Source organism: Carassius gibelio, chromosome B11 (assembly GCF_023724105.1).
Source record: "Carassius gibelio isolate Cgi1373 ecotype wild population from Czech Republic chromosome B11, carGib1.2-hapl.c, whole genome shotgun sequence".
In the NCBI taxonomy this organism is placed as follows: Eukaryota; Metazoa; Chordata; class Actinopteri; order Cypriniformes; family Cyprinidae; genus Carassius; species Carassius gibelio.
The window spans coordinates 16,184,020-16,199,182 of NC_068406.1; the positions used below are offsets into that span (position 1 = coordinate 16,184,020).

The window sequence follows — 15,163 nt, forward strand, 5'->3', positions numbered from 1 at the left end:
ATGCTTGAGTAGGAGGTGAACAAAAACAACAAAGTAACAGAGTTTTGAATATTTGAATCCGAGCCCTTATTACTTCACCATCGCTTTCGGGCCCAGTTTCAAAACACGAATTAGGTGTCATTGCCATGTAAAAGTGTGCAGGCACATGTAAATACATATCATGGGAAAGTTCAGACCAAGCAGTTTATTTGTAGCAACCCAAAACATTTTTTTTTCCATTTTCTGAAAACACGAAAACTGCTATTTTGTATTGCAAAAGTTCAAGGAAAATTAGTTTCCTTTTAATGTTAAATGTAATCTGTTCCTGTGATCGCAAAGCATCATAACTCCAGTCTTCAATGTCACATGATCCTACAGAAATCATTCTAATATACTGATTTGGTACTCAAGAAACCATATAAATATGGTTATGAAAGCCTTAACTGTTAGTAGTAGTATTAATAAATTCCAAAGCTGATAGATTACGGTGAGTGTTTATGTGTGTGTGTGTGTGCGTTTTGGCCAGGCACTTCTGCTGCCCTTCCGCTGGCTTGGCCTAATCTGTCCTTAATGAAAGTGTGAATCAATTACCACTATCTCCAGTTGGCATGGGCAGGCTGAACTTGCTTGCAATTTAAACGCAGAGCAATTAATTCAGCACAGCTGTTGCCCTCAGATATCCCTACACAGAGGACTAGAAACACACACACACACTCACAGGTTTTCTCACTTTTTGCCATAATACATGCAAAATCTGTATCGCTTGAGACTTGTAATGCATTTTCATGCATGTGTTTTGGTGCTGGCTGAAGTAGCTTTATCGTAGTACAGCATCCCACACCTCCTACTGTACCTTTTAATAATACTTCTATCACAGCTCTGATATAGAAAAGATCTCATTTGACGTGGGTGCTATTTTTGATATAAGCTATTGTGTAGGTCTTAAAAGAAACGCTGATGTTGATTTTCTTTCCTATATGGGGCAGCATATTTGAGTCAGGCTGGGGTTTTATGTGGAGTACGCAAACATTTCATCCGGATTAATGAAACGGTCTTCGAATCATTCATTTGACTTGATGTATTAATAACTGGCTCATTTAGCATTTTTGGCAGTTGTTCCAAGGAACAATCCAATCCAAATCCAAAATGGAGCTGATATTTAGCGCTTCTGTCAGGCTTCTCTTCAGAGACAGTGTTTTGTAGTTATGGCTTGGCTCACTGTTTACAATTCCATTTACATTTATTCATTTATCAGAGGCTATTCTTCAAAACAACTTACAAATGAGGAGAACTAAGGAGACAGAAACACAAGAAGGACTATAAAGCTAAGTTCCCCAATTTGCTGTGGAAAGAAGAAAATGTGAGAGCTGGTGAATGTGAGTGCTAGTGTTGAGAAACGGGTGAGATCCTGAAAAAAAAAAAAAAAAAAACGAAAGATAATAGTAGTTTTAGTAATAGTAGTGTTTTGTTTAAAGAGTATGTGTAAAGATGTTTTTTCAGGAATAGTTGTGTTTTAGTTGTAAATATCAAATACATGGTGAGAGTTAGAGCTAGTGTTGTTGCCCTAATATTAACCAGACAAAGTTGCTTTTTGATAACCTGATAGTCATTAGCAAAAATAAATGTTAGTTCAAATGTTCAAAATGTTAACAACAAATACAAATAATAACCATCATGGATTAAAAGATTATGTAATGCACTATAACATGGTTTACGTAAGCAAAAATAAATGTTAGTTCAAATGTTAATTGATTACATACAAAGCAAATATTTCAAAATATATTTGTTTTGTTTATATTCTTTTATTTTGATATTAATAAATTAATGAAATATTTGTTAAAGTTAAGTCACCAGTGAAGTCAATAAATTAGCTGGGATTTTCGAAATTTTTATGAACCTGCAAATGAATACTCAGTTTAAGAAAGGATAAATTATAATTTATGATGAATGCATCCTGTGTTAATTATTCATTCATATGTATTATCTTTTGACTACTGATGTGTTTGTTTTTTTGTTTGTTCAAAAATAATGACAAATTTCTAAACGCATCATGGGCTTAAAAGTATGAGATAAAATATACTGTATAAAAAAATGCATTCAGTGTTTTTGCATGCAGAGCAGTTCTGTGATTGACGGGAGGTCAGAGAGGCTGCGTGGCTGGATTCACTGCTATCAAAACGGGATACAAGTATCACTCTCTGCCTCTCTCGACCTCTGCTCTCCTCTCAAGCCACAAACGAGAGCCATGATTTGTGCTTCTGTAATTTGGTTCTCAGCCTAAGAGGCATTAGCAGCATGATCCATCTGATGAAGAGTGGCCCTTATCATCAAGGCACCAACCTCTGAGGTCTCCCGCTGCAGCCCACAAAATCACAAATTTGCCTGTGAATTATATACATAATCATCCGAGTCGAACGGCTCACTAGGAAGCAAGTTATCGGTCTGCAGGGACGTATACGTGCTGATAGCTGCCGTGCTTATAGTATGTGCGATCCATTGCACACTTTGCCGTGAAGACGATTAATCTTTGCGTATAGCACATTAGTGTGTCTCAATAGATCTTGCATTCTTACATTCTTAATTCAAAGATACATTTACTTGAAAAACAAAACTGTATAAGATAAGAAGACTTCAGAGAGTATATTTTTATAGTGCTTCTTTTTCTTATTCATTTCTCATTGTGAGCATAAGTCTAACAAAATTAAGTGTGGTTCATTCTTCAAACTAGAAAAACTATTAAGAAAATAAGCTTAATTATTCTGAAAACAAGACTTACTGTCTTCTACAATTTTGCTCCAATGTTGTTATAAGGATATTTACATATTTTACTAGAAAACTACACAAGATCCTGATTGAAGAATTTTTTTTTTTTTTTTAATGTAGAGTACACCCTCATTTTCTGTCGAAAAAGGCAAAAAGAAAAGTTACATTACAGCACTTTACAATGAAAGTAAATGGGGACCATTTTTGGGTCCAAAAAATGTGAAGCCTATATTATTAATAAAGAAATTCCATTTATTCTTCTCTTAAAATTTGAGCTTATTTGAGCTCTAAAGATGTTTACAGTTTAGTTTTTGATTAAAATCACACATGCATTTTGTTTTAGAGTATCATTTTCAGATAGGCCCCATTCACTTTCACTATAGTGAAAAAAAAAGTAAGTAAGTGGTTGCAAACTATTTATTTTAGCTACATTTAAATAAATTTAGTTGAAAGTTAGTCAACTAACTTTATTTAAAAAAAAAAAAAAGAATTATAGTGATGCACTTATATAAGTGCATCACTATATTGCATCACAATAATCCTTATTTTTATTTTTAATATATATAAAAAGATGGATAAATGGAATTAATTATTGTGGTAATTAACATTATGCCACAAGTGCTGTCAACTGTGTAAACCTGCACTGAACCCAGAATATTCCTTCATTTTTTTGTCCTACGAAGGACAAAACCTTACAGACGGACCTGTAACATCTGAAGCAAGATTTCCAATTGGTTTCAAAGCATTTAATATCCTCAGAAAGATTTACACTCACTGTAATACAAACCTTCCTGAGGACTGCTTCTCATACATGTGTGGGATGCATACCACTAAGCTCCTATATTTGCTGTGAACTTGTGCTCCTAAGGATAAAATGTAAAAAAAAAAAAATAAGTGGTGAAAAAGAATGTATGTGATGAAACACTCCTTTGCATTGATCATAACATCTCAAAGGAAAAAGCCGAAATCAAAGAGAGCCTTTAAAACGAGACTGAATAGTGTGGAATCAGAATAATCCACTTTAATGATATTCTCTTTTGTGTTTTATCGGTTCACCTTCTCTGACTCACACAGGCTCGGAGCGAGAGGTTTTTTGAACTCTCCACAGCATGCTGCTCGCTCATGTTAATCAATGATTAAAACCACTGCGGCTCACAGTGAAATCCCCTGCTGCTTCATGGTCATGGACTCTCCCCAAAAACTCCCAAAATGTAACCTCGGGGTTTAGAGCACTTAGACGGTAATATCGGGACTAGTATCAAAGCTAGTCTGGGAAAGCATTGTGGGAAAATGCCACAGACATTGTGCCCATGTCTAGAGGAAATGCTTTACATTTTTAATAATAATTTATTTGGACTTGCAGTCACAGTAAATCCTTAGTTGATTCATGTTTAATCCATGGTATTAAATGTTTCTGTAGTACATTGTTTAATTAGTAAAACCTTTGTTTTTGACACAAACTGTGGATCTTTTTTATTCATTAGGCTTTTTGCATGCAAAATGCATTGCGTTAAGAATGGCCCTTTAATATCTGGATCATTCCATGAATCCAGACGTCCCTTGAGATTTGGAAAATGTGCCAGAGCCTGGAGACACCTGCAACCTCTCCATCATTGACCTTATGTGGTCTAATCTGGGTATGAAGTCTTTTAGGGCCATCGGGACCCCAGAACTTCACAACTCAATGATTGATTTCTGTGCTACAAATAATGCTCCGTTTTTCCTCTTGTGCTATATAATCTGCGATGAACTCCTTTTTAGGAGTTGCCTAAGGACCCAGTTACATTTACAGGTTGTTTGGGAGTTTCATGGAGGTGGTTATACATCAGAACTTGTCTACAGATCCGTTGAAACATGCATTCTGGAGTTCACAAAATGCTTTATCATGAAACTGCAGAACCGCAGGCCAGAAACTGTCAGATAAAGACAATCTATGCAGTAGAAAATATTGCTGCAGCTGCAAAGTTTATATAGCTGGTTATTGTCATCATTTATGTGGCACCAGACAGCAGCATCAATGGGACTGAGATTTCACTGGCCTATTAAATCATTTTCCTTTTTTATGAGTTTGATGGAATTAACGTTAAACAAGTATTTGGTGGTCTGCGTCGATTTGATTCTTCTTGATTCTAGTTTGAATAACAGACTTGATCTAGAAAAAGTTAATATATTATATATAATAATAAAGTTTAGTAGCTTTACAGCTGAAAAATTGAGTTTTATTGTGCTGTCTACAGACTCATCCATAACTACTCTTTGACTTCGCTTAGTTTTTCTTCGATTTATCTTCACACTGAGGCTGCAAAGCAAAGAAGTGTACGGTTAGTTTGGCTCTTGAGATGATAAGTGAGAAGGAGACATGACGCCAGCGCAAATCGATTGAACACTGCGTTTTGAGGAATTATGGGCCTGATTGCTTTTGTGTATATCTGCTCAGTTCTTAGAGCATAAAGAAGACCCAAAGACACTTTCTCCTTTCCTGAACTTCTGATGAGATTTCTTACAACCCTGTGAGTGCAGACTCATCAGCCTCTTCAAATAGACACTATTTACGTCAGTCATTTTTATGACATAAATACTCACCGAAATACTTAATTCTGATTGATCAATTAGTCAGATATTTCCTTATCTTCAATGGTTCATGTCAATGCTGTGCATCAGTCCGTTCATATGGGTTACTAAAACCACTGCTACGTTTAAAGCTGCAGTAGGTTACTTTTGTAAAAATATATTTTTTACATATTTGTTAAACCTAGAATATGAGACAGATAATCTGTGAAAAAATCAAGCTCCTCTGGCTCCTCCCAGTGGTCCTATTGCCATTTGCAGAAACTCCATCCGCTCCCGGTAAGAAACAACCAATCAGAGCTGCTGTCCGTAACTTTGTTGGTGTTCAAAATGTAGAAAAATGTATATTATAAGCGAGTACACCATGAATCCATTTTCCAAACCGTGTTTTTAGCTTGCACCTATAATAAGTGTTTATATTCGGAATATTTTAGATTGCTTCGGGGGTACCACGGCGGAGTAACCCAGTACCTTTGTGATTCTTCATAGACATAAACAGAGAGAAGTAGCTCCGGCTACGATGTTCTTCCGCAAGACGCAAGCAGTTCTGTTTATTAACCGCTAGAGCGTCAAAAGTTACCTACCGCAGCTTTAAGTCCTGTACCACACAATGCACTTGCTTCCTTTTATATTTTATAAAAATGCTATTTTGCATTTAGATAGTACTGGATGTATAAAATAATTTCACTCAAATCAGTGTTTGGGTTGGGTTACACAGGTTTTATTGAGTTGTATTCATTGTTTTGGTTGTAATGTGCCGTAATGTGTTTTGGTTGTATTTTCTTTTTGCAAATGGCCATTCCTTGTCAAAATGTGCAGTTTCCCAGATCGCTGTAGTAAACATTGACTTGTTTTTTATTTTGACATTTGTCTCTGACGCAACATTTGACTTTTTACTGAACCTCTTTTATATCCTCAAGAAGTGTTGTGGTCTGCTGATTTGTTTGTATCTTGGGAACACTAGGAAGAAATCAATCAGAATTGTTTGTATATTTCAGCTTCTCTGAGATCAGTGTTGATTCAATCAATGGCTAGTATGTTGTTTGTTGCTGAGTGATTTTTAAATTTTCAGAGATTGACACTGGTGTGTTTGCTGCAAAATGTGTGGTTTAACATGAATGATTTTTATGATTCATACACATGTAATGTTATGATTCATTGTCTTTGCACTCTTAACCCAAGTTTGGCACAGACCAGCAGAACTGCTGTAAGAGCGCAGAAGCTACATAGTTCTCATACAAATACTGGTAGTAAGCCAAAGCCCTGTGTATGTGCTGGGACTCAAAGCAGGACAACAGCTGGACCCAGTGCCCCAAATAAGTCTCCGCTGAGTTAAACAAATGAATAAGTGGCTTTGGTCTCCAACACGACAGCATGAAAGATGACACTTACCAGGAAAACGAGCTTCCTGTGCCATGTTGAAAGCCGGTTGTTTGGCCCTTCTTGGTAGTGGGCACTGACCAATGGGTCGCCCCTGTCTCTGTCTTATCGGCAGTGCTGCAGACGCTCAACTTGTCAACGGCTTGCTGAAGAAATGCCTCGAGCACCTGCTGCTATCTCTACTCACGGCCGGCCCCCTCTCTGTCTCACACGTTAAGAGTGGGATCGCTTCCAAACATCCACTATCGAATTCCGACACTAGTGGTTTAAGTGATTTAATTGTCAGTTTTATCTGGAAGTGCTTTCATCGAGTGATCTCATGGCACATTAAAGTGAAGGTGAGGGACCGGTGGTTACTGCACTCTCAGAGTCAGCTAGCACATGCACCCTGCAATTAAATACAACTTTCAAAATAATGGCATGTCTGATTAATAAACTGCTCAGTTAAATTACATAAAATATATATACGGGCTGAAAATATTGAAGGGATGATTTTACACATTAATTTGGTGTGATTAATTCTGGAAATAATAAAGTTTTTTATTTTATTTTTTATTAATGACATGTTTTTTTATTAATTTGAGTAATTTTTATTATTAATAATGATTTATGAGAGCATTTAATGTTTAAAAAATTATAAAAACATATATATTAAACTGCTCTGTTAATTAAAATATACCATATATATATACACACACAGTATTAAAATATATGAGGACTGTTGATTTAACACATTAATTTGGTGTGATTATGGAAATAATAGCATGTTTCTTTAATTTTTTTATTATTAATAATTTATTAATGCATTTAACACTTTATTATTATTTATTCAGGCAGTTGTAGTAATATATATTAATTTATTATCGGGGTAAAAACATATGTATATTATGTATTTGAGCAAAGGAATAAAACATCTTAAAGGGATAGTTCACCCCAAAAATGCAAATTACGTCATTAATTGCTCAAAATATATTGTGCTCCGAAGATGAACAAAGATCTTACAGTTTTGAAACGACATGAGGGTGAGTAATTATTGAAAAAAAAATATTTTTTGGGTGAACTAACCCTTTATATTTTTAGAATTAACTGCTACTTTGTTTAGATGTGTGTGTGTGTGTGTGTGTGTGTGTGCGTGTGTGTGTGTGTGTGTGTGTTAAGCACCCGGGACTACAACTGCCACTCAAAAGCAGAAAGAAAAAAAAAAAACATACAAAACCGTGACATGCCTGGTGGGATGAATTCTACATTACCGTGTTGCACTCCAAGCAAAATACCTCATTAATTGTATTGATTGCTCTTGATAAGTGTTGTAGATTTGTTTTATCCCAGCCAGGCCTTCATTGTCCAGGCTGCAGCATGGGTGCATTATAGTTTACAGTTAATTGAATTCTATTACTTGATAAGCTCCCTCGTTTCTCTTGAAAAAGATTGATGTCGCAGCTGTTGACTGGTAATGCAGAGCACACCGAACGAAGGCCTCTGTTTAATTTACTCCCTCACTGAGCGCATATCAGCAGAGCCAGAGCGCACCTGACTGGCAGCTCGGCTAATTTGGTTTACTTTCACGACTCGATGATGTTCTGTGAATTTCCGCCACATTAGATGGACAAGACTTGAAATGTTGACAACAGAAAGTCGCCACATGAGCTTTTGAAAGTCCTTCAATCAGCTTTGCTCTGGTTTATAGGCACTCTCTGTGCAGGGTTGAGATATGGGCTTTTTTTTTGATTGTCATTCAAAGCAAAGTAGGCAACACTCTTCCGCTCATTAAAAAAAGCCTCTGGAACATTTTTGTCCTCTCAGCCTCCCGTCTCTCAATGCCTTAACAGTTTTGCTTGTGTTTTTGTTGATATATTGCCAATTACCGCTGTTTTGCTTTAAGTGTCCCGCTCTTGTTGCTGTGGTTTCGCTCTCATTCCTAATGTGTCTGTTCTCTAACTCCCTTGACACTATGAAAGAGCCTTGAAAATGGCATAGAAATTGTCTCTCACCCCCTCCAGATCTGAATGCTGCTTTTTTTTATTATGTGATCTGCTTCTCTGTGATTAAAAAGGGATGAAAGATAGCATTGTTTAAGAGTGAGAAATAAAAAAAATGAAGTATCTAAACAGCCACACTTTGTTTGTCATAATTATGCTGTTTCCTCTTAGCCCGCTGGCCACATGGAAAAAATAATACGTAGCATCAAAACAGAAGACTTGCTGAGAGCTACTTGTTACTAAGTGATTTCTTTATCCCGGTCTCTCTGGATTTCTCCCGCAGTGTTGCTGAGGGAGGAGGTGGCTCAGTTGCAGGAGGAGGTGCACCTCCTCAGGCAGATGAAGGACATGTTGAGTAAAGACCTGGAGGACTCGCACGGCGGCTGCTCGGCCGACACGCTCTCTGCCGCCGAGCTCAAGGTGCAGCTGGGGGAGAAGGAGCAGGAGCTGGAACGTGCCAAGGAGGCCTTACAAGGTCTGAACCCCAATCACAAAGCCAATATTGCAGGATTACCAGAGAAATCCCCCCTGTGGGCTGTTGAAGCGCTTCACTCTCCCTAGGCACACCAATACCGGCCCAGTTTACTCAAAATCATTGTTTCAGTAATAGAGATGGGTCACGGTGGGCTTTCTAACTACAGTATGTCTAACTAGTCGATAAGTGAGGTTGACTAGTTTACAAGAAAGAAAGAAAGAATGGTCCCACTTTATATTAGGTGGCCTTAACTACTATGTACTTACATAAAAAAATAAGTACAATGTACTTATTGTGTTCATATTGTATTGTAAAACACTTTTGCTGCTATTGAGGTGGGATAGGGGTAAGGTTAGGGAGAGAGTTGGAGGTATGGGTACGTTTTAGGGTGGGTTAAGGTGTAAAATATTGTCCAATAGTGTAATTATAAATGTAATTGCAGAAATTAAATACAGATGTAATTACATGTAGTTTTTTAAAAAAAATATATAAGTACAATGTAAAAACATGTATGTACACAATAAGTACATTGTACTAAATTATTAATTAAAATGTAAGTACATAGTAGTTAAGGCCACTTAATATAAAGTGGGTCCGAAAGAATTTACAAAAGCTTTATTTACAATAAAAATTCCTAGTTACAATTACATAGACTCAAATTGCAAGTAGCAAGTTGCAATTAAATACAAATCAATGAAGTGTAAAAATTTATTTGTCTTTAAAAATGGTACATAGAGCATCATTACAGCACCAAATATTTTTACAGAAGTAAAGAAAGAAAGAAAAAAAAGAAAGATAGGAAACCTGACCTAAAAATCCAAAATAACGAATGAACGATTATTCCATTTGCTTCTATTATGTTAAGCTATTAAAGATGGGATACTTTTTCTAATGAAAGTGTGCATTTCTAATCTTTTGTGATTTTTTTTTTTTTTTTTTTTTTTTTAATAATTGGAGGAATGTATTATTTTGAAGAATAGAAATCAAAGCACACATTTCTTGAAATCAAAAAGTTTGAATGTAAAAATGATATTTTCCTATTAAAAATATGTAACATTGTAGTATGTTTTTAAGGGGAAAGTCAGGGTTGCCAATTTGAGCTGCTGGCGCATTTTTATTTTCTATTTTATTTAATTTTATATTTTATTAAAGCGATCTCCCTTAGCATGATTTAGACAGAGGGGAAAACACCGGGGGAAAAATGCACTTGGGTATTTTTGGTCTAGTTTTGAATAGCAGTCGGGCTTGTTTTATTTCACAGACCTGGCAACCCTGGGAAAAGTATGAACAGGATAAAAAAAAACAAAAAAACAAAGGTTCCGAATTTCGGTTTCAATAACTTTTCAATTAATCGTCCAGCCCTAATAGAAAATGTAATATGTATTTATGAAATCTTACAATAATCACTCATATTACAATTTATAAACTAATAATAATAATATGTATGATTATAAAATTACATAGTATGTTTTTTAGATATATATTTCTGTATAAAGCATAGTATAAAGCTGTATTACTGATGTTGTTTGATGGGGATGGTTTAAAAATGAGACGCATGAAAATGAAAGAAATGCCATCAAAAGAGAACTTTCAAGTATGTGTGAGGCGTGTATTTCAGCTGAGAGCATAATAGATCCCTTTTCTACCTGTCACCAGATACTTTAATGTGTGTGTAGCTTATCTTATCTTTTATCTGGTGTGTAATGCTCTTTTAGTGTATTTGAGAGACTTGTATAAACAGAGGACATAAGCGCTGGAAGAAAGAGTTGGGTTTGGATATATAACATCATTCGTTCAGATGTCTGTCTTATCTGTACGCTCCTGCAGTTTGAGCTGTAGGTGCATTCAGAATGAAGTGTGCTTTATGACAGCAGTAAACTCAAGTGCTGCTGACATATAAAAGTGTCATGGCAACTGTTTTGTTTTTAGCTGTAAAGTGATGATTAATTTATATGCGCTCAAAAGTTGGGAGCGCACTGTTTATTTTTTATTCAGCAGGGATGCATTAAGATTATCAAAAGAAAATATTTATATATAGCCTAATTCTCTTCTTCTTGTTCAGCATATGATTTCTGAAGGATTGTTGAAATACATTAAAACTAAAGAGTTCAGTGGAATGCAGCTAGCATAAAACAAATAATTGTTCATATTAAAATCATCCCAGACTTTTGGTTATCCTCATGACAATACTAAGCACAGTTTAAGACACGAGATGACACCCTAGACGTCCTAGTAATCGAGATAACCTGCATTTTTCTCTGGAAAACAATCTGAGAAGAAAGACAACATTTAATCTCCTTTTGTAAAATGTTTCACCTGAAACGCATTGGTGCTGTCTTAAAAATAAGTGTTATTTTGTTTAATATTTATGTGCTGACAGTCATATTAATGTTTTTAAATAAATATTTTTAACAGATAACTTCAGCCAATCAAACGGTTAACTCTTTTGTGTCTCGACTCGAGGCTAGAGTTACATTAACAGAACAGCACCTGTCAATATCTACAGCGAACCACAACATAATATTTTATTCTGTACATGTCTCAATTGTTCAACACCTCTAAAAGAGATCTCCTGTACATTAAACACCCTGTACTCAGTTTGGCACACTTCACACTAGGTTAACTCTGTTACTTGACACTTGTCATTTAGTCTGGAATGTAACACCTGTAGTACTTAAACAGGAGTGAATGAGACATGACAGAATAAGTCAAGCACAGACTGCGTTTTCAGCAAACTATACCTGATTTGGCTCATGTGGAGCAAAGAGAAGATGGGTTAGAGAGGGAGAAGTGATGGGTGGCAGGGTGTACGTGTGCTCATGAATGTCAGCGCTCTCGAATGATAGTGGAAAAACAGGTTTGACTGTGGAATGGGGAGCCTTCTTCAGTTTGAGGGGGAAAGAGACAGTTGCCTCAAGTAAAATAAATGATTTACTTAGTCAAAGCTGCAAGAGAACAGGCACTCTGAAATGAAATGTTAATAAAAGATATTAAATTGTTATGAGGTGTTTCACTTCACACTCCTCTCAAATTAAAACCTTGAAACTAAATTTGCATTTGTGTTTACTGTTAATTATTTTATAACAAACAACACAAATGTCTGTTTTCCGTGTGGGATGTTTTTAGTAGAGCGTGGTGCCCCCTGGAGGCTGTTTTGAGCAGTGCACTGCATTATTTTTAACTACAAACTGATTTTATTTATGATAGTGATAATAAAACAACAAAAGACATAAATCCAACAATAAATAATGATATTTTTTGTACACACGCATTAACACACACACAAACAGGGTAATCCATCATTTTATATTTCTACGGCTCTTATCTGACAGATAGGGGTCAGAGGACAAACTGCAGATGCATGTCATGTAAGGGCACAAAGCCTGTATTTGTGTTGTAGTCACACTGCAAAAATGATGAAAGATAAATGTTATGGTCTAGGAAATACTCAGATTGTTTTATACTTGTAAGATGTGGAAAAAGAGAATATTATTACTGCGTTTATGATTCTGATTGTGCATCTTTGTGTGTAGCTATGAAGGGTGATCGGAAGCGATTGAAGGCAGAAAAAGCTGACCTGGTGAACCAGATGCAACAGCTGTACACCACACTGGAGAGCCGAGAAGAGCAGCTCCGAGACTTCATCAGAAACTATGACCAGCACAGAAAGGTGACATGCATTACCTGTGCATTCAATTCACCACTGACACTTTATGCACATCTTCTGACAATCTTTAATAGATGAAATCTGTCAATCCAACATTAAACCTTAAACCATTAAACCCGTGCTATAATTATTATTTAATCTTTTCATTCAGGATTACACTAGATCATTGTAGATTTACAAAGAACAATTGATTTAGCATCTTTTGTCAGAAGTGTCACTCTTAATTAAAAGTAATGAAAAAGCAATGATTTTTATCTTGATTGAGGAAACAATTTTGGGTAGCACCACAGACATAAAAATGTTATTTTTGATGCTTTTATCACTTGTTTAACTGAAGATCCGTAAGAAGATTTTTATCAATTTCTTATGTTTTTTTTTTTTTTTTTTTAGCAGAATGCATTTAGTTGTATTTGCAACAGTATGGCTCGTCAGTTTCTTGAGCATGTATGACTGTTACTCCTGTATAACGGAGCGACGCTGACCGTGTGCTGTCCCTACAGGAGAGTGAGGATGCGGTCAAGGCTCTGGCTAAAGAGAAGGACATGCTGGAGAGAGAGAAATGGGACTTGCGCAGGCAGACCAAAGAGGCCACAGAACAAGCCAGCGTCCTGCGCTCCCAGATTGACATGAAGGAGAACAGAATCAAAGAGCTGGAGGCAGAGCTCACTATGGTGAGATAGCATCTCTCTTCATCTGTCTCTCTTACAGACGTACACTTTCACTTCCCACAGTGCCATAAACACGTACACCTCTTAAGCAGTCACAACTCATTCTCTATTGGCGATGTGAATCTCTTATCATTTGAGGCTCTCAAATAACATCTCAGTGGCTCAGACTGCAGACTCTAAATTCATCAGTTTAAGATCTGTAGATGGATCACGGAACTCCAACTGCATTGTGCAATTGTACATTTTGCTGGATTGGCAGTATGATGTGTAAACAGCCGTATGGACTCATGCAGTCACACAAAAATCCCCATGAAGAGGCACATGGCTGTCAGCAGTGCAGTAATAGCTTCATTACTCACTTCGTCTGCGTAATCTGTTGTGCCCCACTAGTACACACTATCTCAAGCGTACTAATGATTTCACTCCCACTGAGATTTTGAAATCCACTGTTTTTCACCCCGAGCGATCTGAGGGCTTAAACATCTAGATGCTGAAAGATAGTAAAAAAACGTCAACTTTATTGATATACAGTGGCATCCAACATCTGAGTTCACATTCAACATTTCTTTCTATTTCCAGATAAACCTGGAATTAATCAAAGTTTTGGTTTTGTAATATTAAATGTTGCAATATTAGGAGATATTTAACAGTACTTACAATAATATATACATGTATATAATTTATATATAATAAAAATGAAGATCTCTTAATTTGTTCGAGAGAGGTCTCTGATGCTCACCAAGACTGCATTTATTTGATTAAAAAATACTGTAAAAACACTAATATTGTGAAATATTATTTTATTTGAATACATTTCAAAATGTGAAATGTATTCCTGTGATGGCAAAGCTGAATTATCAGCTGAAGAAACATTACTTTTTATTATCAATCTAGAAAACAGCTGTGCTGATTCATATTTTGATGATTCTTCAATGAATAGAAAATACATTTAATATAAAATATTTATTTAAAATATATTTTTTAAACCTATACTGTGATGTCATCATTTGTAATTTAACTGTTTTTTTTATTACATTTAAATATCAAATCAATTTTTGACCCATTTTTTTATGGTTCTTGTGATTACACCTGCAGTACGGTGTGTTTGTGTATGTGGTGTTTTTGTACCCCAGGCAAAGCAGTCTCTGGCCACCCTCACTAAAGACGTGCCGAAGCGTCACTCTCTGGCGATGCCATCAGAGCCGGTGGTGAACGGCAGTCAGGAGTGGGTGATGCAAGCAGACCTTCCCCTCACTGCAGCAATCAGACAGAGTCAACAGACCCTGTACCATTCACACCCCGCGGACAGGCAAGGTACACGTCCACACAACCACATGCTCAGATCCACCGAATGTCTTCTTTTAGCCCACTCACACACTCGTCTCCTGCAACCCACAGCTGCTTTGAGGATCAGCCCCTGTCACTCCCGCCAGCCCTCCATCATCTCTGACGCCTCGGCTGCCGACGGCGACCGCTCATCCACCCCGAGCGACATCAACTCGCCCCGCCACAGGACTCACTCCCTCTGCAATGTAAGAGCTGCCTGGCACCCCCGACCAAGTAATCAGCCTTCCCAACTTGTTCTTATCTCCACCTTCACTCTTCTCAAATATTCAGTCCCTGCGCTGCTCATCAGCATGGCTTCAGGGGCCAGTTTTGTCTTGATGGAAGTTAATGCAGATAA

General features: G+C 36.6%; 1 protein-coding gene across 8 annotated transcripts in view; it reads left to right on the forward strand.

Annotated features, from left to right (window-relative positions):
- The window catches only part of kaznb (kazrin, periplakin interacting protein b), a 137,683-nt gene that overhangs the window by 113,073 nt on the left and 9,447 nt on the right, over positions 1–15,163 (forward strand). For 6 of the 8 annotated variants that reach the window (XM_052569257.1, XM_052569255.1, XM_052569261.1 and 3 more), the window contains 5 exons: positions 8,953–9,144; positions 12,678–12,814; positions 13,312–13,482; positions 14,613–14,793; positions 14,878–15,011. In XM_052569257.1, coding sequence (XP_052425217.1) covers positions 8,953–9,144; positions 12,678–12,814; positions 13,312–13,482; positions 14,613–14,793; positions 14,878–15,011 — 815 coding nt within the window. Of the gene's footprint in view, positions 1–8,952; positions 9,145–12,677; positions 12,815–13,311; positions 13,483–14,612; positions 14,794–14,877; positions 15,040–15,163 lie in introns of all 8 variants that reach the window. The other 2 variants (XR_008155926.1, XM_052569262.1) reach the window with 1 other exon arrangement.